Source organism: Amyelois transitella, chromosome 3 (genome assembly GCF_032362555.1).
Source record: "Amyelois transitella isolate CPQ chromosome 3, ilAmyTran1.1, whole genome shotgun sequence".
In the NCBI taxonomy this organism is placed as follows: Eukaryota; Metazoa; Arthropoda; class Insecta; order Lepidoptera; family Pyralidae; genus Amyelois; species Amyelois transitella.
This window is the reverse complement of record NC_083506.1, coordinates 1,641,023-1,665,394: the sequence shown is the minus strand read 5'-3', so window position 1 is coordinate 1,665,394 and position 24,372 is coordinate 1,641,023. Positions and strand designations below refer to the sequence as shown.

Sequence of the window (24,372 nt, the reverse complement as noted above, 5' to 3'; positions counted from 1 at the left end):
TCTTTGTAAAAAAAAGTTAGTGTTTTATAGAAGAATGAGAATATTGATTATTTTTATGCTATTAATACACAAATTTCACTAACTATATTTGTAGTTTTTAATCTTATTGCTCTTAAGATTTTTACATGCTGTTTAGATTTTTACATGTGAAAATATGTAAATGGTCAATAGTCTCTCATATAGTTATTAAATTATAATTTAAGACTGTATATTTTCAGAATAAAATAAAATAAAAATAAAATTAACCCTTCGCGAGTATGATTTTTAAAGAAACTTGTATTCCAAATTACCTGCATTTACTCTATATATAATAACAGAAAATTATAGTATATTGAAGTTCCGAACTTACTTCGAGGCTTACTCAATCTGTGTAATTTGTCTCGTATATATTTATTTATTTATTTACTATTTATTTATTTATTATTCATCTAGGCCTTCCACTTACAACGTTCCCCGTATATATATTCCATAGTTAATATACACACTATAAAATCACGTCTCCATCCCGGAGGAGAATGCAGAAACCATCATTCTACTGCCACTATCCCTGCATACCGCTTTATCTTTATTCACACTCACTCTCTGTTCATGACTTGATATTTTGCCAAACTGGAAAAAATAAACCCATTTTTTTTTATTCTGTTCTCTCTTCATTTTGTATCACGATGATTTCGATGACTGGTTATTTTGGTCAAACCTCGATATTGAACAAAACGAATGATTCCTTCTACGAGATTTTAAAATTTATGTCAAACGAAATAAAGTCTAATTTAACATGGATGGTTTAAGATTTTTGAGATACATCTTTTACAGAGGGGTGAGAAGACAAGAGTGACGAGTCGAAAGCAGGTAGAAACTCGATTGTTATTCCAATCGTAATAATACAAATATGAAAATATGAATCGGCATTCTTGCTCCAATCTGATGAATGTGCAGCCAAAGCCAAGCCTTGTAATTTTGCCGAACTAACCGCATTTGCTTATAAAATTTGACTTTACTCCTTAATTAATTGGAAATAAGCTATGCTATTAACATTTATTTGATCCTATAAGACAGACTTCAGTCTGTGGATAGACTGGACTGGACTGTCCCATCTCTTTACCATGGATTTCGTAAAAGGTGACTAAGAAAATCATGTAACGAAGCTTTTATCATGATGCAGTATGAACAAGCTTCCCCTACAAAGGTTGTGGAGGTTAGACGGGAGTCACTTGGCATTAAAACCTGACTTATCTCATCTAGGATCATGGTCAAAAAGGTGGACCCTGGGGACCTCTCCTGGTAAGTTAGGTTAGGATTTAATCGGAATTAACGCCAGAAGAAGACCTAATTTGAAATTTGCAGAAGGATTTTTGGCACCCAATTTAGATTAAGAGTCCTCAAAGAAGGTACTAAGAAATTTTAAGTGATCTACAGTTTTTAAAAGCCTATTTACTGTCATAATCTAGGTTGGGGCTGGCCATACTGTTTCTTTTTGAGGATGTTTTAGGATGACTTAAATTCTGGTTTTTATAAGTTATAGGTACGATATAAGCACAAGTAAATACTTGTGCGTGACATGCGCTTCACTTAAAAAAAGCATTTAAGGTATCCGTAACAAGCCAAGCTTTGCTTATGTGTTTATTTTTTATGTAATTTTATTATTGTCGGCTCTATAGCTTTAAAACTCAATGGGTGCTTGGAGAGATAAACGCGAAATTAATTTTATTATGAGCACCCATGCAATTATACGTATAAAAAGGACAGAATATCCAAGCGTATTGTGCTAACTTTATGTTATTGTCTTCACAAATTTACGGATTTCAAGCGATGCGCCTTTGTTATTGTGGTTTACTGGATGCCTTAAAATTATATTTTATTTTCTCTATATGGAGAAAATATTAAAATGATATTTGAAACACTATAGTCCATTGAGTGCGTGCGTTCATTTTAAACACAACTTAATATAATTAACTGGACACAATGCACAACTGATACTTTTGGGTGTAGGAATATTTAATTTAGCATTTATGTTTCTCGGCGTAAGAACGGAGGAGGAGAACAAAAATAAAAGGACTTTCGTTTTATCCGTGCGGAGCCTCCCACAGAAGAATTACGATCCAAGATGGTGATCTTAGGCGGACCCCGGACTCTTCTCTAAAGAGGTGAGAACGCAATTATACCTATGATTGGCGACAAATTCCCACTAAGCTAAAAGCTATATTTGGCATTCTGTGAAATTGCGAAAACTCGGACCTTTCTTAGAAATCAATCAATACCTACGCCATTACATGGTTAGGTTTTACGATTTTAGGTGTCAAAAATTACATGTTTAGGTACTTATTCAGGTACGTACATGTTAACGATGGCAAAATCAGCTCATTACAATGCGATTTAAACGAATTAAGGTGGATTAAGACAATTCAAAGGAAAAGTTGGCGATTTTCCCCCTGCAGTGAGTCACAAGAACAAGTAAAAATAATAAATTCCTTCAATTCCATCGCAGACCAAGGCGTGCAGTTGACAGTATCAAGCCTGGCCTAAGTAACGCCGCAATGGGTGAATTGCGCGATCCGGCTCACACTCCAAGAAATATAAATTTATTTATTTAATAATATTAATTTATTTATTTAATATTATAATCTTCGTTGCACTTAATACGGATGTTTAATACTACTCCTTTTTATGGGTCCGTAGCCATTACAAAAACGGGACCCTTTATAGTTTTGTCATGTCCTGATTTGACCTGTCTGTCCGAATGCAACAGGTTTTATATTCGAAAGCTTGTATTTGAGGTAGATATTTATAAAAATTTAATGAATAAACCACTGAAAAATTGTACAATATGATATATATACTGTTTAATAATATGATCCTGGGTTGAATAAGTAACATTTTACCATAGTAGTTATTTTTTTTATATTTAGATTGAAGTGGTGTAGCGTCTATTCTTTTATCGACATATCTAATTTTGAAAATAAATCTACTCTATTCAATTCTATTCTCTTCCATAACCAAACTGGTATAATTTACATCACATTAAATTGAACTTCGACAAACACCTTATCCTACATTGCTTAGCAAACAAACAAACTAGAAGGCATAAAACATAAAGAAAATTAAAAACATGAGAGACGAAATAAACAAAAAGCTAAAAAAAAACAAAATAATAAAAAAACTCCTACATTGCACAGCATTGGATAAAAATAATTGAAGTGTCGGGCCGGATCGCGAGCCAATCAGACAGAAGAAAGTGCCCGTGCCGAGATGATAGCGGGCGGCGGCGACTGGCCCCACCGGTTATGCTAAACCCAATAAAATCCTGCCCGCTTTTTGTGCCGACCCCGCCAAAGAAGGGTTCGCCAAATTTACTTACGGCTAGTACGTGTACGGCTAGTAGCTAATAGGTACGGCTTGTTTTTTTAAACTTGCCCGCCAAAATGACCAGTTGAGTCGCGAAATATTGGGGACCTTGACCTAAAATATTAAACTGATCTATAGAGCATATTACTACAAGAGCTACCTCTATTTAATATAGAAACATGGAAAAACATTCGATCGTATCACTATGACTAAAGTAGGTACCTACTTACATGTCATAATAAAATTGTAACGGCGAAAAAACTGAATCTCAATTCGATCATTAAGCCATACACCTGAACGTGGTCTACCAGTCTATTTAGATTGTGGGCTCTGTCCACCCTGTAAGGGATAGAGACGTAACTTTGAATATGTATGTACGAATGTTCTTTTAAATTGCAATTTTTAATTACCGTAGTGACATCTGTTGTTGAATAGCGGAAATACTTAATAGGACTAAAGCTGTTCACTTTTTTTACTTACAATTATTAAGTCTATGCTCGGTCTATGCGCAAAATCATCAGGTACCAACTTAGCGATATTATTCAAAATCCATAGACGACTAAAAGCAAGACTGTCAATGTCAGCTCAAAAATAGATGTCAAATCGCAATATTTTGACGATGGTCAAAAAATGTCTTTTTGACTTGATTTGCCGATAAAATTATTAGAAATTAATTATTTTTCAGAACATGGGGGGTTCACAGAGTACTCGGAAAATAAGTGTTGATAATGAAAATGCCATACAAGTGTCTCAAGAAGCATTGGATCGGATACAGGCTCAGCTAAACGCCCAAGTAATAGTTTAAAAAATAACATTACATAATTTTAGATCAATGTCAAGTGTTGTTACTTCAAAATAAATAGCCGACCCATTTAAGTTTACATACAAAACTTGTTTAATAATTTACCGAGGCTCTTGAGTCTTTAAGCCTTATATTTTATGCGCAAATAACGTATATATTGACATCGCTTATAGGTTACATTTCTCACTATAATGTGTACACTGGAGCTTAATATCTGTCCAAACTCGCATTTTTACATTAAATTTTCCAAATTAGATGAAACTATGCTAGGTGCCAAATAATTGCCAGAAATAAAATCAATTCCACTGCATTAGTCCTGACTTACATTATAATTTTCCAGCAAGCAGAACAACCGCAACAGCCTACGCCACAGTATACACCTCCGCCTTTCTATGAGTCCCAAAAACGGCAGCAAGAAAACTCGGCAGAGGAAGCCTACTGGGCCCGGCGTATTGAGAACTTAAAGCGGGCACATGAGAAGATCAATGCCGGGATGCTTATAGAATATCAAAAGACATTAAAAGAAGCCAACGAATTGTTTGATGTGGCCCAAAAAGATAAAGTCGCTAGCAAGCTTCCACCATGTCAGGATGAGAAGGCAAAGGTATAAAAATTGTTTTTTTTTATGCATGTAGCTACATGGATTTATGCATTCATTTATTACATCAAGTAATAGAAACTGAAAAATATCTGTTTGTTCAAGCTTTTAGTTAAATTGCAATGTATGTAATTTTGTTCAGGTAGAATCTATTATACCTTCTAATTAATGATAATAAGCCTTGATACTACTTTTGGGGTTTTTCCCAATATTTAAATGATTTTACTATGTTCATGCCAGTAAGTAGCTGAGCTAAATAAAAATAAATGGCACTAGTTCAAAATATGATATTTTCTGATGGTTGCATCCCCTAGAGAGACTTTCGAGAAAAAGATTGTTTTTTTTTTCTTTTGGAATAAAAACAATATTAAGGTGTAGGTGTAGGTACCAACAGCATAAATTACCATATTTAACGGAATAGGTTGTGACACTTTTTGACTGAATCTTACCTTTAATTTGAAACTCATATTAATATCCCATGCCCAGATAAAGCGTTCATACCAAAATTAAACATCTAGCTAATATAACCCTATTGCATTCCAGGTCCTCGAATGCTACAGCTCAAATCCGGACAAGTCCTTAGTGTGTTCTGTGCTAGTAAGTGAGTTCAATGACTGTGTTTGCAAGAGCCGTATCGCAGCAGTGTCCGCGACGTCCTGAGTGTGTACAATGTAAATACCTAACGGATGATGTCAGCTTGGAATCGGGAACCGCTACAAACTTCTGGATAGTAGTTTTAATATTATTGCTGTATGAATAAACTGTTAATTTGATATTGATGTCTTTGAATTACATTTTGAAGAAGCTGCCACCCACGTAGGAAATAGGATGTAGATACATACATATAGTCGCGTCTTTATCCCTTGTGGGGTAGACGGAGCCAACAGTCTTGAAAAGACTTATAGGCCACATTCAGCTATATGGCTTGAAGATAGAATTGAGATTCAAATAGTGAAAAGTTGGAAAGCCATTGCCTAAAAGAAGATTCCCAAGTTTTTAAGCCTATCCCTAAGTCCTAAATTCCTGCGCTCGTAGCATTGCACGCGCGCCGCGATTTTATCGCGCGAAGAACTCGCTATCTCATTTCACGTCTAATAAAATGCGGGGGCAAAACCAAAAACCTAAAACAGAAACAAGTTGTCTCTTGACCGCAACAAAAAAAGGACATAAATGAAAGGTCCATTTTCCGAAAAAGAGTTGGGCTTCAATTATAAATCCTCTTTGATAAATAACAACACTTTCTTGACAAACTTTTCCATCACCATGGTAACACAGGTAGTAGCAATGGCACAATCTCAAGACCTTTCCTGACCTATTTCGGTTCATAGAATTTAATCAATATTGGTATTAACTGCAATCAAAGATGGCTCACAAGGAGGAGCCCCAAGAAGGCAAGAAGCGCCGGGTGCCGCTATACCCCGGCTTTCCTGAACTGGCCAGATCTGACGTCAGCATTTATCCTTCTTACTCAAAGTTGGCTTTAGCTTAGTAAGTACCGTTTGTAAAATTAACATTTAAAGGCAAACTCAACCTGGACTGACGCAACTGAAAAATTGTCTTTGCCTAACCTTCCGTAAAAGAGGCTTGATTTTAGATATATACTAGCTGTCCCAGCAAACGTTGTTTTACCATATAAACAATTTTTAGTTAAAAAAAATGTTTAGGGTGGACAACCCTTATTCCTAATAGTGACGCCACGCTCATGTTTCTTTAAACAACTGTTTATTTTACAATTCCATCATTAAAGCCATACAGCTGATCGCTTTCAGTCTACAGGACCGTTGATCTACCCCGTAAGGGGTGGAGACGTGATTATATGTATGAATGTATGTTTATTTCAGCCGAGTGGTATGCCGCCACCGTTACCACTTCGCCAAGGTAGCCCAGCGCAAGCAATTCATGAAGGAACTCCTCAGCTTCGAGAAACTCCAACCTAACGCCTTGGACGGCGTCCGCGTTCACCGGGAGTTCTCCCAAGGCATCCTATCTCATAAGATACCGCCGCGGAGGTACATACAGAAGTTGACGCCGGACCCCCTGAACTCGCATCAGAGAATGAGGGTGGAAGAGATTATAAGCGGACGAGTGGATTTCAGCCAGAAATAATGTTAATTATACTTAATCAAAGCAGTAATGAAATAATATTTTAAATCTGCCGCCAAAACTGTATTGTAGTTTGGGAGATTATGTTAAAAATGAAATATATTGTTTTTAATCTGAAGTAAAGAGATCAAAGATCGTGGCAAGTGGAAAGAGGTAGTCTCTGCATACCCCTCCGGGAAAGAGGCGTGATTTTATGTATGTATGTATACTCAATGATTGAGTATCAGCGATGCGATTGGTGAATTGAATTGAGGTGTTATCTAAAAGAAACACTTTGTTGTTGAGTGACAAGCCTGCCTAAGCAAGCTACAAGTTGCTAGCCCATCTCCTAAAAAGATTGATTTTCTACACTACCAGAGCACCATGTATCCTCACATTAAATCAATGTCCTTATTTAATGTAAGGTTACATCCTGGTCTTGATCCAGTTCGACTATCGAACTACTAGTAGGACTAGATGTCTCCTCATAACTTGCTTCTTTTGATATGAGTACTTTGTTCAAATATAAAGAAATATATTTTTATATCTGAACAAAGCAAGCATAGGAAATAGTTAGTGGTTCGACATAAAGTCCCAGGAACTACATATGTTGTAGATTGATGAGAAGTAGATATATCTGACTGCTTTGTTGGCTCTGTCTACCCCGCATGGGATATAGACGTGACCATATGTATGTATGTAGATATATCTGACTATGAAATTTACAACAATGGAAAATTTGTAACAAATTTGGCTCAAATTAAAAAACAACTGAAAATATTAATTTTAATAAAGTTTATTCATCAGGAGTGACCATTTTCTGTTTTTTTATCTTTTTACTCTTCTCAACATTACTCTGCAAATAATGGGCTTCTTTCTTAGCTTGTGATATCTCAGCCCGGAGTCTCTGCTTCATAGCGGCTCTCTCGTATGCCAGTTGCTCGCTTAAATGTATCCACTTGAACTTCGGGATGTATTTGATGTTCCACATCATGTCATAGTAGCGTGACCTCTTTCTTGTGCCTATTTTAGTGTTATTCAGTTTGAGTGCCACTTGTTTAGCAACCTTCTTCTTTTCAAACTCCACCCATCCTTCTGTGAACTGGTTTGGAACCCGCTTACGTTTTTCACCTATTTCTGAAATTGAATTATAGTATTAGAACCATAAAATTATAAAATTTGACATGTTTAGCTAGATAACTTTACGATTTGATATTTACGCAAGGGATGATGGCAGTGGCAGCCCATTATTTTAAAGAAGTTTATAAACCTGTCTCTTTGCATGCAAATACAAATATAGTTTATATAAAAACATATATGTAAAAATAAACCTACAAAAATATTCAAAAAGTACAGTAGTAGTAGCACAAAAGGAGAAACAATAACATAACCTCAAAATACATACTTCCACTTGGTTGAAGGAATATCCTTCCCACATCACCAAATTCGCTAAATATTTCACGGATCTTCGCCACATTCATAAACGGAGGTATTGTAGATAAGTAAACAACCCCTCGTTTTCTAGTTTTCTTAGTAGTTACTTTGTTTTTGCTGTCGGAGTCATTTGAATCGTATTGCGAGCCATTCTCGGGAACCCGCGAAAGTTCCGAAGCAGTCATTGGAAAGAGGAACTTTTCTTGCCACTATATTGAATTGGAAAATAATGTTAATTGAGTCAAATCCCAGAAAAATATGAAATGGTGAAACTCAAACACATGAAGTTAAAACTTTCTTTTCTTCCAGCAACACAATCATGACATAAGGACATTGACAGCTTTTATTACTTTAATAGGTATTGACAGGTAACAGAAAAGCTGTAGGCTACAAGCAATACAATACAAATTATATTTTCTTTATTAAAAAAAATCTGACATTTGGTTTGGCTGACAGTGATTTGACTGAATTTAATTTCGTATTTTGTTGATTCGTGGTTATTTATTTCTTTGTGTGAACGTAGTATCTATTTAGTTTGTGGTGTGAATTTTGATTGTAATTATACTATCTTCCGATCTTCCTTTTTCTTCATTGAAAAGATGGGTTGTGATGGCGGTACTATTCCACGTCGTGATGAACTTGTTCGAATGAAAAAGAAACCCGAACAGGTACATATTGTATTTATTGATGATCATACACTTCGACATCGATCAAATCATACATACAAAAATCACGCCTCTTTTCCGGAGAGGTAGGCAGAGACTACATATTTGCACTTGCCACCATCCTTACATACTTTTTTCGCTTCATCCACATTCAATGACTCTTCATGCAAGGTCGTCTGTTTCGTTTCGGGTACTCTTGACCTGACCTATGCTATAACGTCTCCTATTTGTTCAAGGTACGTTCGTCTCGGCCTTCCCAATTCACACTTCACCTCACAACTCCTTTTATTCATCCTCTCAACATAACCAAACCATCAAAACATTCCCTTTTCTATTCCTGCCACTTTATAACATTCCCTTATCATGCTGTTTCTTATTATGTCACTCAATTTTACACCAATCTTACTCCTAAGCACTCTCATTTTCACTTTATTAATTCTAATGCCTTTTTCTGATATACCCAACTTTCACTCCCATATGTAAGCACTTATTACTTATGCACCGCCACCGCTGCCAAGCATGGACAGCCACTAATTTGTCGCTCATATCAATAGTGATAAAATCTTTTGTTTATAGATATATGTAATAAAATCATCGCCTTTATATGAATCATCACATTTCTTGAGTTCACATTTCTATAATAATAGTCTATTGGCATTTTGTGTACAACCTACAATCTAAAAACCTATTTAAAAGTACAATACAAAGTTATTTATTTCACACCAATAAAGCTTTGAATGAAAATGGTTTCAAGTATTTCCATTTGTCATTTTTTCGAAATGTTTATAATTTACAGAAAGACAAAGATGCAGAGCGCTCATTTAAATGGAGGAACTGTGCATTATCACAGCAGCGGCTCCAGGAGCCAGTTGTGGCGTGTGGCCTCGGGCGACTCTACAGCAAAAGTTCTGTACTTGAAGCACTACTTGATAAGGAGACAAAGCCGGATTCTATCAAACACATCAAAAATTTGAAGGCAAGTTGATTTTAATAAGAGAGTTGTTAGCGTGATTTATTATTACTTGTGTGTTTTTTCCCAAAAATTCTTATTAACGCAATTTTACAGTTTATTTTCATTGGCATAAGCAAACACATGATCTTTAAATAAGAAAGTTCACAAGTGTTGTTTGTCGAAAAAATCTAAATCAGTTACGATTTTCAAAGGTGCTCTATATGAACAAGATTAAAAAGATAAGGACAAGATGAATTTTCGTTACACAGAAAAAGCACACATTTACCAAGGCATAGCTACTCTCAAATTAACTGGAGACTAAGTCGCCCTTTGTTATTTGTCCCGTATATTTATTTATAAATTTCAAATGTCTTACAGGACATCAAAGACCTGAAACTTGTGAAGAACCCTGCCTATGTAGAGACCGAGCATACCGATGGGGCCGTTGGCGAAGGCAATGCCCCATACATCTGTCCTATCAGCGGATTGGAAATGTCCGGGAAATGCCGCTTCATATTCCTTTGGAGCTGCGGCTGTGTTTTGGCTGAGCGAGCACTGAAAGAGGTGAAGCAGCATATCTGCCATATGGTATGTATATAATTTTGAATATAAGACCTGTTTGTTTTCCTTCTTACTATATTTTATCAAGTGTTTTACCAATGACTATTTTTGAAGTAATGTACTTTAGTTTGAATACCAACCGATGCTCTTACGGTGAGGTAAAATATCATGAAGGAACCTGCACATTCAGGCAACTGGATGTATAGCTATGATCAATCCCATACGGATTAGGTTTTCAAAGGTTGTGGAGGTCAAACGGGAGCTATTTCATGTAAAAACCTAACTTACCCAATCCAGAATCTATGGTCAAAGGCATACTAAAAGCAAAGAGGAAGATTTTAGCAAGTATTTTAACAATATTCATAAGCAAATTTATATATAGAAATGGTTGTGATGTTCAAGGAGCAGCTTGCCATTTTATTGATTTTATGCATACCCATAACAAAATTTCTAAAGTAGTATAATTTAAATAAGAAAAAAATATTTAATGTAATATTTTGTTATCTCTTTACAGTGTCAGCAACCCTTCACAGATGATGACGTTGTTGTTCTCAATGGAACAGATGAAGACATTGCAAAACTCCAGGAGAAGATGGCCATCAGGGTTGCCTCAAGAAAGACCAAGAAGCCCAAAGCAGAAAAAATTGATAAAGTGAAAGCCGAAGAGACAGAAGTTAAAATTGAACCCAGCACACCAAGAAATGACGACACAGCTAAGAAAGTCACAGAGGAACCCGAGGCTGGATGCAGTACTTCAGTTAAAAAAGAAATTGACACAATACCTTTGTCTCTGCCCAAATATAATCCTAACAAGCAAGCTAGGGGTCACTTCGGGTCAAATAAACGCGCCCCACATGCAGATCTAGATGACCCGTCGTACAAGAAGACTAAGAAGAACTACAGTGTAGCTAAGGACCCGCAGAGTAGTGAAGTGTACAAGTCGTTATTCACATCGCACAAGAGCGACCAAGAGCAGAATAGAGCGCATTGGGTCACATACAATCCATTTTACAACTAATGTTGTAATAGAGACTAACTAAAAAGATAACAGATCAAGTTTAAAAAAAAAACATTTTTTGGTAGAAAAATGAACACATGACATAAACTTTACAAATCAATCATTATGTACTTTTGCTTTTAAAAAGTTATCTGAATGTTATTTTTATACTTGATTTGTAGCCTTATTTAAATTTAAATTGTATAATAAAACACTATGTAATTTTTATAGTATTTATTACTATTGCTGACTTAGAAACGTAAGATTGCACCAACAAATATTGCACACAATAAAAAAAAAATACCATAAACAATTTTTGTGCTTTCTCTTTGGTACCAAACATCACAATTTAAACAATAATGGAATGATACTATAAAAGTATAATACTTACTCCACAAGTATAATCTAACAACAGCTACTAGGGTTAATATTCTAAGAATTATCCGACAATTCCCCGTTTACAACAGAAAGAAAAAGCGATGTTAAAAGAGTATTGTACACATTGTACTATAATTTCTTTTTATATTCCCAAGTCTTGCTATTACGTCTTGCGTGCTTGCTATTTACAACTACCAGACTACAACTTTTATAATAGTACCTAATCCAAATTAAGTATTTTCTGAACAAAGTTTAGGATAATCATCAATTTAAACAACATTAAAACGGAGCGAAAAGTTTAAGTGTCTTGTGGCGGGAGCTATGATTCGGCTCGACCGCCACCAAAGGGAAGATCTTCCGGCTAGGTGTGATGGGTAATCGCGCGATAGACAACGTTAAGTCGGAGGTTGTATATATGCTGCAATCCGGAAATCTTTATAATCGCGATTTTGGAATCTTCGCTGCTATTGGCTGAGCGCGTCATTTTCTTCGTTATGATTGGCAGATGGCGTGTGACGTCAGTGATGACGCCACAGTCTCATGGAGTTTCTTGGCAACGAATTCCCCGTTGTGAGGTTTAGACTGGGACCGGGTCGTCTTGTTGTAGTGACGCGAGCGTGGCTTCTATGATGAGGTTGAAGTCCAGCTCGTTGAGGCTCGCCTTGGCCGTCAGCAGCGCCAGGAATGTGTCCAGCGGAGACAGGCGGGAGCCTGACGGGAGGGCTGCTATACCTGCCACAATTCATTTTATAATTTTTATATCAATTACGTATGTGTCGCGAGAGCTTTTAAACAGTACCTACACGATTAATTGTAAAGTTAAATCATTAAATCACAAGGGTTGACTGAAAAACCGTTATCGAATTTAATTATGAAGTAAATTTTTGGACTGTTGCTTTAGTTTACAAAATAGAGCTCAAATCTGTAATCATGATTTAAGACAAGTTTAGATTTCCCTGCAAAGGTTGCGGGGGTCAGAAGTAATAAAATACAAATAAAATACAAATTCGCGCTCCTTTCCAGAAAGATAAAATATAACCGGGTCTAACACACACAGCCCATGTAGTACTTATACCGTGTAAGTAGGAAACTCGTGTCATGTGTGTGTTTGGAAATAAGCAACCTCTTTATGTTTGCAAATGGCCACAAAAAAGAGTTTTTCTTACAGAACATAAATAAAAAAAGTGACGATCGAGAGACAAGTTGAAGAGCAAATTGTTAACATATAAGTCCCGTTTGTATTTAATGTATAATGTAATTCTTTTAACAAAAAAACATACAGTTTTAAATTAGTTCAGGAAGAGTGGAGTTTTTGACATGGTGTTGACATAATTTGTACAGTGTGTACATATTATATTTTATCTTTATTTATTTGACGAAATATTCGTATTGAAATAACTAGTTCTACATTCATTCATGTTTTTAATGTAGACAATGTGTATTCGTCCATGATTTAGATTTAACAGATCTATATTTGTACATTGACGTCCGATGAAAATGCTGCAGTGTATTTTGTTCTGCCGCTTCTTCTACACATGCGCTTTGGAAGCGGTAGTAGTTATAATTAGATTTAAGTGATGTGACGTCAATAAGTGATACCTTGTATCCAATTTTGAAAATAAATCTATTCTATTCTGTTATTTTCATTTGTTTTAAAGTACATTTTTTCCCGTAGCATAACATTTTAAAGTGCATGAACAGTGTGCGTTGGATGTGTGTGCCTGTTACCGGTGTCCCTGACGGGGCGGTGCTCCAGGCGGCCGTCCCGGCGCGCGGCGCCGCCACTGAGCAGCGCGGCGGCGTGCTCGCGCGCGCGCAGCGCCAGCGCCGCTCTGTGCGGCCACGCGCACAGAGCGCGGCGCGCGCGGCCCTCACCCGCCAGTTGTATGAGCCGCAGTTTCTCGTTCACTGACCGTTTGCTGTCCTCGTCTTTTACTGCAATTTGGAATTAAGAGATAGTAGGTATATTAGTATTCAAATTAAATTAGCCCAGTTTAAAAGGTTAGGTGTTACTCTTTGTCATCATCATCATTTCAGCTGTGAAACGTTCAATGCTAAACATAGGCCTCCCCCAAGACTTCCACGTCGCTCCGTTATTCTTTGCGATGTGCCTTTTTGTCAGTTACTCAGTAACGGAAGAATTTCATATAAATTTTCTGAATAAAGATTTCGCAGAATTCAAATGCATTAATCAAATTGACTACTTAATATGCGTTCACCTTTATTGAACGATGCATGGAACGGCAACACTCGCAACGAGAACGAAGTAAATTCCGCAAAAGAGGTTTTCATAAAAGGTTACACTACACTCACCCGCTATAATGGCTTTCATAACGTCAATTTGCAATTCAAACACGTTCCTATGCACGTATTGAACGAACGCATGGAACGGCAACGCGCGGTATCCCAGATACGTGAAGAACGAAGTGAAGCCCGCGGGAAGCGGGAACGCGATAGATTCAGCAGAGAGGTAGTACTGTTCTAGCACTTTGAAGAGCAGGAACGCGTGTGTCGGATCCATTTCGTCGCTGAAAGGGTTAGGTTTTCGTACAATACTGTATATATATGTTTTGAATAGAACGGAATGTGTAAATTTTTGTACAAATAAAACTATTCTTCATCATCTTCTTGACAGGGTTAAGTTCCACTGTTGACAGAGTCGTTACATTGAAATCTTTATTACGAAGGTCAGAGCGGATTCGCTTTTATGTAATTGCTCAATCTTATTATAACTGTATCGTGGCTAAACGACCCCCATAACCCATCCACAGAAGGCGCAACTAGTACAAACCTCAGGATGAAAATATGATGAAGTAAATATCGACTGTAAGACACAAATGAAGTTATGGCTTAAATAATATTAATTCATTTCATATGTAAAATAATAAAACACACAATAGGTATGTACCAATAAAAAGCCCAACACTATAAACAAAATAAAATGAAAACCCAAAACGATGCCAACATAAAAAAAACAAACCTACCAAAAGAAAATCGAACCACACACGAACACATAACGAAAAAAAATAAATAAACGCCAGCTACACATCAATGAATTTCGAATTTCGAACGTCATACATGAAGGTGAATCCTCTTTGCTGGTTGTGTGTCGGCGTGGCGGCCATTGCCCGCGTGACTGCACGGCAAAGGGCACGTGACGCGTCGAGTTGAGCCGCGGCCCACCGTGTGGCTAAAGCGTGGACTCCACTCTCGAGGCCCCCAGAGTTGCCAGTGGCCCCGGTACCCACTTTTTTGTCGCCGCTTGACTTCATTAGGTGGACACTCACTTCGCGGAGATTCTGTTGTTATCAAAATGTTATGGGTCGAACGAAAAACTGGTATCATATTCTATGCAGAAAATTTTATGTTAGCAAACTGATTGAATATGAATTAAAAGTAAGCCTAATTACCGAGTGCGGACGTTGTGGAGACCTGTTTTAATGCACATTTACTGTATGAAAGCCGGTAGTACTGAATGAAAGCAGGATAGCTTTTTTGCTTAACCTTCAGCAAGAGCATCAGTGGCCTAATCGGTAAAATGTCCGGTTAAAATTCGTGATGCGCAAAAAAGGCACAAGTTTAAATTCCACCTCGGCCATGTACCGATGACTCTTTTCGCTTCGTGTAAAAACCTGACTCACACAATCCTGGATCCATGGTCAAAGGCACACCTCGGGCTCCTCTCCAGAGTGGTGTGGATGCAACCGGGACTAAAGCAAGGCGAAAAAGAATTACCTTCAGCAAGAGCATAAGTAGCTTTTTACCAGCTTACTTTTTTTTAGGCATCACTATTTTTGGGTTTGGTTTGAGATATATCTTTCTAAATTTACGTCGTTTAAAAAAAACGGTTCACTTTCGTTCGTTGCGCCGCTTCTTCTTCACTTGCTTTGGAAGCGTTAGTTACTTATCCTATATAAAACTTAATGCTACAATGACGTGTTTCCTCTTGTTATCAGTACTGACGTCGGCCCCGAAGAACGGTAGTAATTCATGTTGCCTTCAGAATTATTGTAGACATGGGAGCTACCATCACTGTCTTTAGCAGATCTATCTTCGTCATTATTAGTCATGTTTTATATCAATAAGTGAAGCTACATATATGTATATACTTACTGCTGCAATGACGTGTTCCTGCTTGCTGGCAGTACAGACGTTGACCTCGAAGAACGGTAGTAATTCATGTTGCCTTCAGAATTATTGTAGACATGGGCGCTACCATCACTGTCTTTAGCAGATCTATCTTCGTCATTATTAGTCATGTTTTATATCAATAACTGAAGCTACATATATATACTTACTGCTGCAATGACGTGTTCCTGCTTGCTGGCAGTACAGACGTTAACCTCGAAGAACGGTAGTAATTCATGTTGCCTTCAGAATTATTGTAGACATGGGCGCTACCATCACTGTCTTTAGCAGATCTATCTCCTTCATAATTAGTCATGTTTGATATCAATAACTGAAGCTACAGATATACTAACAGCTACAATGACGTGTTTCCTCTTGTTAACAGTACTGACGTCGGTCCCGAAGATCGGTAGCAAATCGTGTTGTCTACAGAGTCATCACTGTCTTTAGCAGATCTATCTCCTTCATAGTTACTTCTAACTCCTTCCTTTTTATTTTATTTTTATTTTTTTATAGTAAATCATGTTTGATATCAATAACTGATACTACTACACTATACTACTACTACTACTACAGATATACTTACTGCTGCAATGACGTGTTCCTGCTTGCTGGCAGTACAGACGTCGACCTCGAAGAACGGCAACATGTCATGCTGTACCAGCGACGAGCGACGCTGGGGTGCTCCAATCTGACCGCCCGGCGCTATCGGAGACATCGGGGTACTGCATCGTGACAGGGCTTCCGGCTGATGGAATGCGATTTGATTTTAGGTAAAGAAGGTTGTAAATTAATAAAAATATTATAGCCCTCAGTCACATAAAACAAACAATAAAAGGTATCAAGAACCGCGCAATATTTTTACAATAATTTACGCGCGCTTACTTAAATAACTTGTATGATTTAGAGGAGTGCCATGTGATTCCCAGTGCGGAGCGATGATTCGGCTCGACCGTCACCAAACGGAAGATCTTCCGCCAGGCTAGATGTGACGCCTGGGGAACCGCGCGACAGACGATGTTGTGTCGGAGGTTGTATATATGCTCCAATCCGTGAAATCCTGTTTCCGCGTTTTAGACTTTTCGCTGTTTTTGACTGTTAGCGTCGCGAGATTGGTTGTTGTGACTTGTCGCGTAGAGATGTCGCCACACCAGATTTTTTAATAATAGGTAGCTATACCTACAACAATGTTATCACTTTGCACACCGCGACCACCACCACCCACCTGGTAGCAGTGCAGGCTGACCCTCAGCTTGTCGAGCACGGCTGCGGGCCGCAGCCGCGCCGGCCGCGCGCCGCTGAGCGCCGCCCACAGCCGCGTCCACGCGTCCTCGGCGAACTGGCACACGCGCTGGCGCGGCGAGAGTACCACGGCCGCGCTGTTCCACAGCTTCTCTTGGGACACAGAGACGCACATGTCGCGGACCTGATGGAGTAATTAAAATGGTGAATTTAAATAAATAAATGTATATGGGGCATATTGAACTGTAATTAGGGGGCGTAAAGCATGAAATACTAGTATGAATTTAACTTAGTATTATGTTCTTATACTGCTGTATGCCATAGAACGGCACGTCTAATGACATCAAGGAAAATAATTCGTAATGTCACAGAATAACATCATTATTCACCCTAACAGCAGCAAAATTTAGATACAAAGTGAACGGTAACATTATCATTAGTCTGACAGTAGAGGCCGGTAACGCACGCGTTTTACAGCGCAACTTATGACGCACATCATATCAGAGCAAGAAAAAATCAAAAGGATGAATAGGATAACAATACATAAGAAATATTGACGGTCAACTAAAAAAAAAAACCCTAACGCATGTCATGTCATAAACAGAGCGGAATTAGGTGAATAATCACCTTGACATCAGCAAACTTGAGATGCAAAGTGAACGGCAACATCATCATCAAGCCGACAGCGGAGGCCGGTAACGCACGTCGCGTCAGAGCGTACGTGGTGCCCACTAGGTACTCCTGCATGACGCGTTGCAATGCGCCGATGCCGTCGCGTTGGTTGACGCACATCCATGATATCAGCTGTAAAGTAATTTTTTTTTTTATCTGCAGCCATTATATAAATTATATTCCATGGTCGGAACTTTGTGGCAATTTGGTTATATAATAATAAATCTTTATTTTTCCTCTCTCACAAAGAATTGCACAGTTAAAAAAAAATAAGAAGTAAGATGAACCATGCAGTTACAAAAAAATGTTATGTTATGTATATACACACGCGTCAACCAGCAAAATATAAAAGACTTCAAAGACTAGGGCCATCACCCGAGAAATAATACAGACTCATAAATAGAAAACATGTGGCCTTAGGCATATCATAGGCAGGACAATGTGACAATACGGTCTAGTACTGGCTCGCCACAGACGAAATAAGACAGATTTCTATAAACTGGGCCCATAACCCGAGATATAGGACATGCTTTTTCGCACAGAAAATAAGACGCACGCTGTCTTCCATTGGTTAAATACCCCACGATTTATGCAAAAAAAAAAAAAGAATTTCCTCACCTCTTCCGCCAACTCAATATTCCCTTCATGCTGTATCAAATAATGCATTATAGCTAACTTATTCTCCACGACCGACTGACTCTTGAACGTGGCTGCCAAATCCTTCTCAGCTACGCTCATAGTAATAACATCTAATGTGTTCAAGTCGACCATAACGTGGGGTCCCCAACCCAGCAGTGGGGCAAGGCTGGGTCCACTGTCAGACTCTTCCATGGGTAGGACGATGTGGCAACACGGCTCGTGGGATAGGCTGATGTCGATAAGGTGGGTGAACAGCATTGGTATGGTAACGAGAAGGTGGTTGTCTGAAAATGTAATTGTACTTATTTTTTTATGTAATAACAAGCGTCCCGCCCCGGCTTCGAACGGGTAGCATTTATACATATGACCTTCCTCTTGATTCACTCTATCTCCATTAAAAAGTGTAGTTTGGAAAATTATAGATAAAGACATAAAAGTGAAGAAAATTTCTTTGTAAATTCTCTTTGAAATATTTACTTAAAAATTGATCAATAAATAGGGATCTTACCTTCATAGAGCACATACGATGGTCTAAGAGACTTGGCTCGTATCCAAGGCAGGTCGGGTACGACGCAATGCACCACGCACCCGTGTTGGAGCAGCGTTATAGAGTACGCGAAGTTTACGCCAGAGTCCTTTAAATCCGCGCTGTCTTCCAGTACGAGGGACGTCGTGGAGTCGTCTAGAGGCTTTAAAAAAATAAAGAGACTTCGTTTTATGAAAATAATATTTACTGGCTGGCTACAAATACCGTCACCATTAAAAAATAACAACCTATTTTTCGCGGTAACATTTAAATTGAATTTGGAATCTGTTAATTCTTTGAGTTTTCTCATTAGCCGCGCTAATATTTTTGTAAACAATCCTTTTATTTTTTTATATTGACATATACAGTTTCATTAAACAAATCTTAAACTGATCGAGTTTTGGATTGGCCAAGACATATTTGTCTAAATAGTACGTATGAAAAACCAAAGTCATAGTCATACACACTATGTAGGTACACAAACTTACTTTATAAAGATAGTGATGGCAGATGCACAGTATCCCTCGCTGGTCGCACACGATCTGCAAGTCCAGACTGCAGTCGTGAATGCGCAATGGAACGGGATCATCTTCGTATGCACCGCAAGCCGCCCCCTCGCTCGAACTCGGCACGTGAGGGAGGTTCAATGGGATGTTTAGCTGTGAAACAAAAAAAAAATGTTTCTGAATAAAAAGTAAGGGAAGACGATGTATCAATAAATAAAGGTAAAAAATAATACTTCAAATTCAAAAATTTTATTCAATATTATGAGACTTATCAAACATCATATCCTTTGGTTTCACAACATGGGTTGATGTCAAATAAATAGCTTAAAACTAAGTTTACTGCCGCCTTCAAAGCGTCCATGCGAGGAAGAGCAAAACAAACTGCACTGCAGCATCTTCTTCAATAACCTCGACTCCCATAATTTCGGTAATATCATTTTTGACGAAGTTTTGCTTTTTGTTATTTAAACTTTTTCTATATGACGTATTGTTATCGAACAGCCACAACCACTAACTGAATGTCACTTGAATCTGCTAGAAAGTTATAAAGCTATTAGTATACCGCTGAGGAATTACTTTTGGGTGTTCCCGCGCGAACGGACTCTTCAGCTTGTTGGAAATCAACTTACAACTGTTTTATGATAGAAGGCTTTGCTGCGCGGAGAGTTTTGGAGACACGAGGTAAGGGGTAAGGGGGTTTTGGTTTTGGGGGGTTAGGGGTTGTGGTGGTGGTGAAGGGGACTTCACTTCTTTTTGGAAACCGGTGTAAATGTAGCACTTACATATGTACCTACATACACAGCACAGGTATCAAATAAACTAGATGTTTCGCACAGTAGTTGGTGTTGGTGCCTTTGGTACCGGGTTCATTTCCGGTCAGGTCATGATGGAAAACGAACTGTTTTTGGGGTCTTTGATCTATATAAGTTTTTGTAGGTATTTATTATTGTTATATCGTTAAGTATCTCATCAAAAAGTTTTCTTTGCCGAATTTCTTTGTTCTGTCTGGTTATAATAATTTAACTCACCACAGTCTCGTGTGGAAGATCTGCGTGGAACTGAAATGCGGACAGTGTGGGCGTCATCTCAGTCGGGGACTTGACTTCCTCCCCCTCCGCGAAGCTTTGAGTGGGGGCTCGATGGTGGATGTAGTGTAGGACCTGAATATCATAATACCAAGATTGATTCATTTATTCATACATACATACATACATATAATCACGTGTAAATCCCTTGCGGGGTAGAGAGAGTCAACAGTCTTGAAAATGCTAATAGGCAACGTTCAGCTGTTTGGCTTACTGATACAGGTTGTAAGCCCGTCGCCTAAAAGAACAATCTCAAGTTTATAAGCAGTCATAGGCAAGAGATGGTGTAGTCCTATTCTTCTTACTATTGGTGCCGGGAACCACACGGCATTTAATTTTCATCGATCATACTTATAAATGTGTGTAAGTTTGTCCGTCATTGAAGTCAAAACCACTGAACCGATTTTGAAATTGGGGAATGGGTTGGGACGTCTGAAGGAGTACTAAAAGAATTTCCCGAAATTCCCATAATTCTATTATGTTTTTTATTTTATTTAAAATTAAAAATTATGCTCTCACCTGATTGGCACAATCCCACTGCGCCCAAGAGAACACCTTGACAATGGTCTCGGGTTCTGTGTAGATGCCGTCGAACCCCCACTTCTCGGAACCGTCGTCGCATTCATTCAGAAACATTGGGGTGCGGTAAATTTTTATATCTGAAGTAAAGAAAAAACATACTTAATCACGTCTTTATCCTTTACGGGGTAGACAAAGCCAATAGTTGGAAAGACTAAGGACACCTGCGGCTTGATGATGGACTATCAAGTCACAGGTCCATACATACATATATACAATACACGTCTATATCCCTTGCGGGTAGAAAGAGCCAACAGTCTTGAAAAGACTAATGGCCACGTTCAGCTATTTGGCTTAATGATAGAATTGAGATTCAAATAGTGTCAGGTTGCTAGCCCATCGCCTAAAAAAAAAGTATCCCAAGTTTGTAAGATTTGGTTTGTAATTATGGTTTTCACCACTTTCTGTGAAAATGATAAAGAAAATATCTACCTAGTACTTAACTAATTATACGTGTCATTATAAATTACATCATTAGTAAATATCAGATAGTTGCGAATATTACTAAGCACATGGTCATTAATGAAATGTTTATATATTGCTCTGAAATCAAACAAATAACGACAGAAGTGTAGTGCGCGTTGGAGGCGACAGGACATTGTTCAATTATTCTTGAAACCTTTAAGAAGAATCTCTGTTAAGAGCCACATTATCCTACACGGAGGAATTGGAGGCAGTCGCCATGTCATACCGCGAGGTGGGTGCGACGCCCGGACACAAGGTAATATAATATTCTATTACTCATTCATTTATATAGCTACGTCTATATCCTTTTCGGGGTAGACAGAGCCAATAGTCTTGAAGAGACTGATAGGCCACGTTCAGCTGTTTGGTTTTAAGATAGAATTGAGATTCGATTAGTGACAGGTTGCTAGCCTATCGCCTAAAATAAGAGTCGCAAGTTTACCCTTAGTCACCTCTTACGACATCCAAGGGAAATGAGATGGAGTGGTCTTATTCTATTATCGTTGCCGAGAACCACACGGTAATAAAATATTCTATACTAGCTTTTAATTGGCTCAGGTCGCGTATAACGATATTCTTGACAAATACTATGGGATAATTTACTTTACGACCTTCCTTGATGTTGGAGTGGGAACTAGATGAATATTACTAGATCAAAGATTAAGAGTACCGGAAACTGATGAGCTTTAATGAAAAGAGTTCTTAATGTAGATGAAACGAAGGAAGAATTGTAGCAAGTGGAAAGTTATAGTCTCTGCCTACCCGTCTAAGAAAGAGACGTGATTCATGTATCACTACATAGTATAAAGCAAGGTCGCTTCCCGCGTCTGTCCCTCTGTAGGTTTGTATGCTTAGATTTTTAAAGGAGATACGATTGAGTTATTTAAGAGGAAGGGTTATATTTATAAATGCTAAGCTGGGGCGGATCGCTAGTTTAACAAATATATGCAAATTCATTTTCGCTTTTATATTTGTTGGGATAAATTTCTAATGATTTTTCTTAATATTATTTTATTTATTTTATTTTATTTGGAAAACATATAGTCATACATCTTGTACATTGACAGAATGAGAACCGAATGAAAACAAAATAGTAGTAAATTTAATTGTGGTCCCTAAATATTTCTTGCATAATGTCTAGACTAGAAAACAAGGACTACATAATCTGTCACAATGGTGATGTAGGCACTCATGGGAATTGTTGTTGATTATCCGATTTGGAGGATGGATGGATGTACCATTGCCAAACAAAGGGCATTGGATGTACTCCAGTGTACCATACCATACAGTGTGTATGTTTGGGCTTTATTTTATTTTAATGAATTCATACATATAGCCATGTCTATATATCCCTTATGCGGTAGACTGAGCCAACATTTATTTTAAGTAATATTAGTAATTATGAGGATTTTATGTTCAGTGTTATAAGTGTTAAAAATTTTGTAAATTTAAGTGAACAATAAAGGTCTGACCTTTTTTTTTGATTCGAAAATAAAAAAAAACATTTGCCAGGCATTTTTCGTATAGCAAATGTGAAGTATTTTTTATTTTACTTTATAGCTCGTGAAGTATAAAGTAAGTATAGTGTAAAATACTCGGAGCATCATAATGATAGTTGAATATATAAAATAATAGCCTTTTTCCTGGATGGGTAAGCAGAGACTACTTCTTTCCACTTGCCATGATCCCTGCCTACTTCTTTCACTTAATCCACATTGTAAATCCTTTTTATGGAAGCTCTTCAGTTTGAATACTCTTGACCTGACCTTTTTACAACACTTAGACAAAAAAACTTACATTCCAAATGCTTGAGCAGTAAAAAGCGATCATTTCTAATCCCAGGACTGTACTTGTTGCTCTTTCCATAAACATATTGGACCATTATCTGTTTCGTAGATCCATCTTCTATCGGTACAGGAGTTCTATCTTGGTCTGGTAGCAAGCATATCAAATATGGACAATACACTGGATCTTTAGCATCATTTTCTTCATTCGGCAGGACTTTGACAACATATACTAAGAGACTATGAGTGGCATTCACAGATGCTTGGACAATGTTCAATTTTTCATCAAAAGTATGAAGAGTCGATAATGTTTTGGTTTTGTTGGTGTATACACCAATGTTAAGTATTTCTTGATCTTCCTTTGCTGAGATCCAGGATAGTAGTTGAGAGCCGTCTTGCTCTTGTCCAAGGAGACGCCATTCTCGTGCTGTTACCTCTGTAAAAAGGAAATGTTTCTTATTTGCTGTGTTTTATTGCTTTACAAGAAAATGTTAATAGTGAATAAATGGTATTGATATTTTAATATTTTCTTTAAAAAATGAAAATTTAAAAACAAGTGATCTAAGTTTTATAATACAAATTATACACCTTTTTGTGTTTGTGCTTGCAAGACACCGCAAAGTTTTACTGCAATGTTTTGCACAGCCATTCTGTCAAAATATTTAATTACATTCAATAGTTTCACTTGACAAAACTAATAAACGTTTTACTGATTTTCGTATCTTTAACAAAGAACACTCCTGCCTTTTAAATGAGAAATATTGACTTTTCGTTTCTATTAATTTTCTATCCGTCAAATCAGCTGGCACTCAGCTGTATTACAACATGAAGTTATCTTTTTCAGGGAGTACCAATCGTGAAAAAACAAAAATTGTCTACAAGCTCCCATCCTGTGGCGCTAGTAGTGATAAATTTACCAATCACAAGTTAGCATT

At 37.6% G+C, this 24,372-nt stretch overlaps 5 protein-coding genes across 5 annotated transcripts; 3 read left to right on the top strand and 2 right to left on the bottom strand.

Annotated features, from left to right (window-relative positions):
* The first annotated feature begins 3,923 nt into the window (after positions 1 to 3,923).
* On the top strand, positions 3,924 to 5,517 carry LOC106136079 (uncharacterized). Its single transcript, XM_013336516.2, has 3 exons — positions 3,924 to 4,135; positions 4,485 to 4,748; positions 5,286 to 5,517. Exons 1-3 carry the CDS (start codon positions 4,031 to 4,033, stop codon positions 5,400 to 5,402), a joined length of 486 nt encoding a protein of 161 aa, XP_013191970.1. The 5' UTR covers positions 3,924 to 4,030; the 3' UTR covers positions 5,403 to 5,517.
* A 545-nt stretch (positions 5,518 to 6,062) lies between these two features.
* On the top strand, positions 6,063 to 6,848 carry LOC106136066 (uncharacterized). Its single transcript, XM_013336503.2, has 2 exons — positions 6,063 to 6,230; positions 6,584 to 6,848. Exons 1-2 carry the CDS (start codon positions 6,106 to 6,108, stop codon positions 6,846 to 6,848), a joined length of 390 nt encoding a protein of 129 aa, XP_013191957.1. The 5' UTR covers positions 6,063 to 6,105.
* A 757-nt stretch (positions 6,849 to 7,605) lies between these two features.
* LOC106136092 (uncharacterized) lies at positions 7,606 to 8,588 on the bottom strand. Its single transcript, XM_013336537.2, has 2 exons — positions 8,230 to 8,588; positions 7,606 to 7,961 (listed from the first exon to the last, which is right to left on the bottom strand). The coding sequence occupies exons 1-2, from the start codon at positions 8,441 to 8,443 to the stop codon at positions 7,621 to 7,623; spliced, it is 555 nt and encodes a 184-aa protein (XP_013191991.1). The 5' UTR covers positions 8,444 to 8,588; the 3' UTR covers positions 7,606 to 7,620.
* Positions 8,589 to 8,729: 141 nt separating this feature from the next.
* Positions 8,730 to 11,909, top strand: LOC106136091 (replication termination factor 2). Its single transcript, XM_013336536.2, has 4 exons — positions 8,730 to 8,926; positions 9,720 to 9,899; positions 10,254 to 10,463; positions 10,951 to 11,909. Exons 1-4 carry the CDS (start codon positions 8,858 to 8,860, stop codon positions 11,452 to 11,454), a joined length of 963 nt encoding a protein of 320 aa, XP_013191990.1. The 5' UTR covers positions 8,730 to 8,857; the 3' UTR covers positions 11,455 to 11,909.
* LOC106136090 (protein pigeon) lies at positions 11,653 to 24,278 on the bottom strand. Its single transcript, XM_013336535.2, has 14 exons — positions 24,026 to 24,278; positions 23,451 to 23,873; positions 21,129 to 21,268; positions 20,553 to 20,684; positions 19,507 to 19,677; positions 19,001 to 19,181; positions 18,472 to 18,776; positions 17,809 to 17,985; positions 17,165 to 17,365; positions 16,526 to 16,687; positions 14,890 to 15,110; positions 14,125 to 14,339; positions 13,540 to 13,746; positions 11,653 to 12,543 (listed from the first exon to the last, which is right to left on the bottom strand). Exons 1-14 carry the CDS (start codon positions 24,084 to 24,086, stop codon positions 12,389 to 12,391), a joined length of 2,751 nt encoding a protein of 916 aa, XP_013191989.1. The 5' UTR covers positions 24,087 to 24,278; the 3' UTR covers positions 11,653 to 12,388.
* Positions 24,279 to 24,372: the final 94 nt, after the last annotated feature.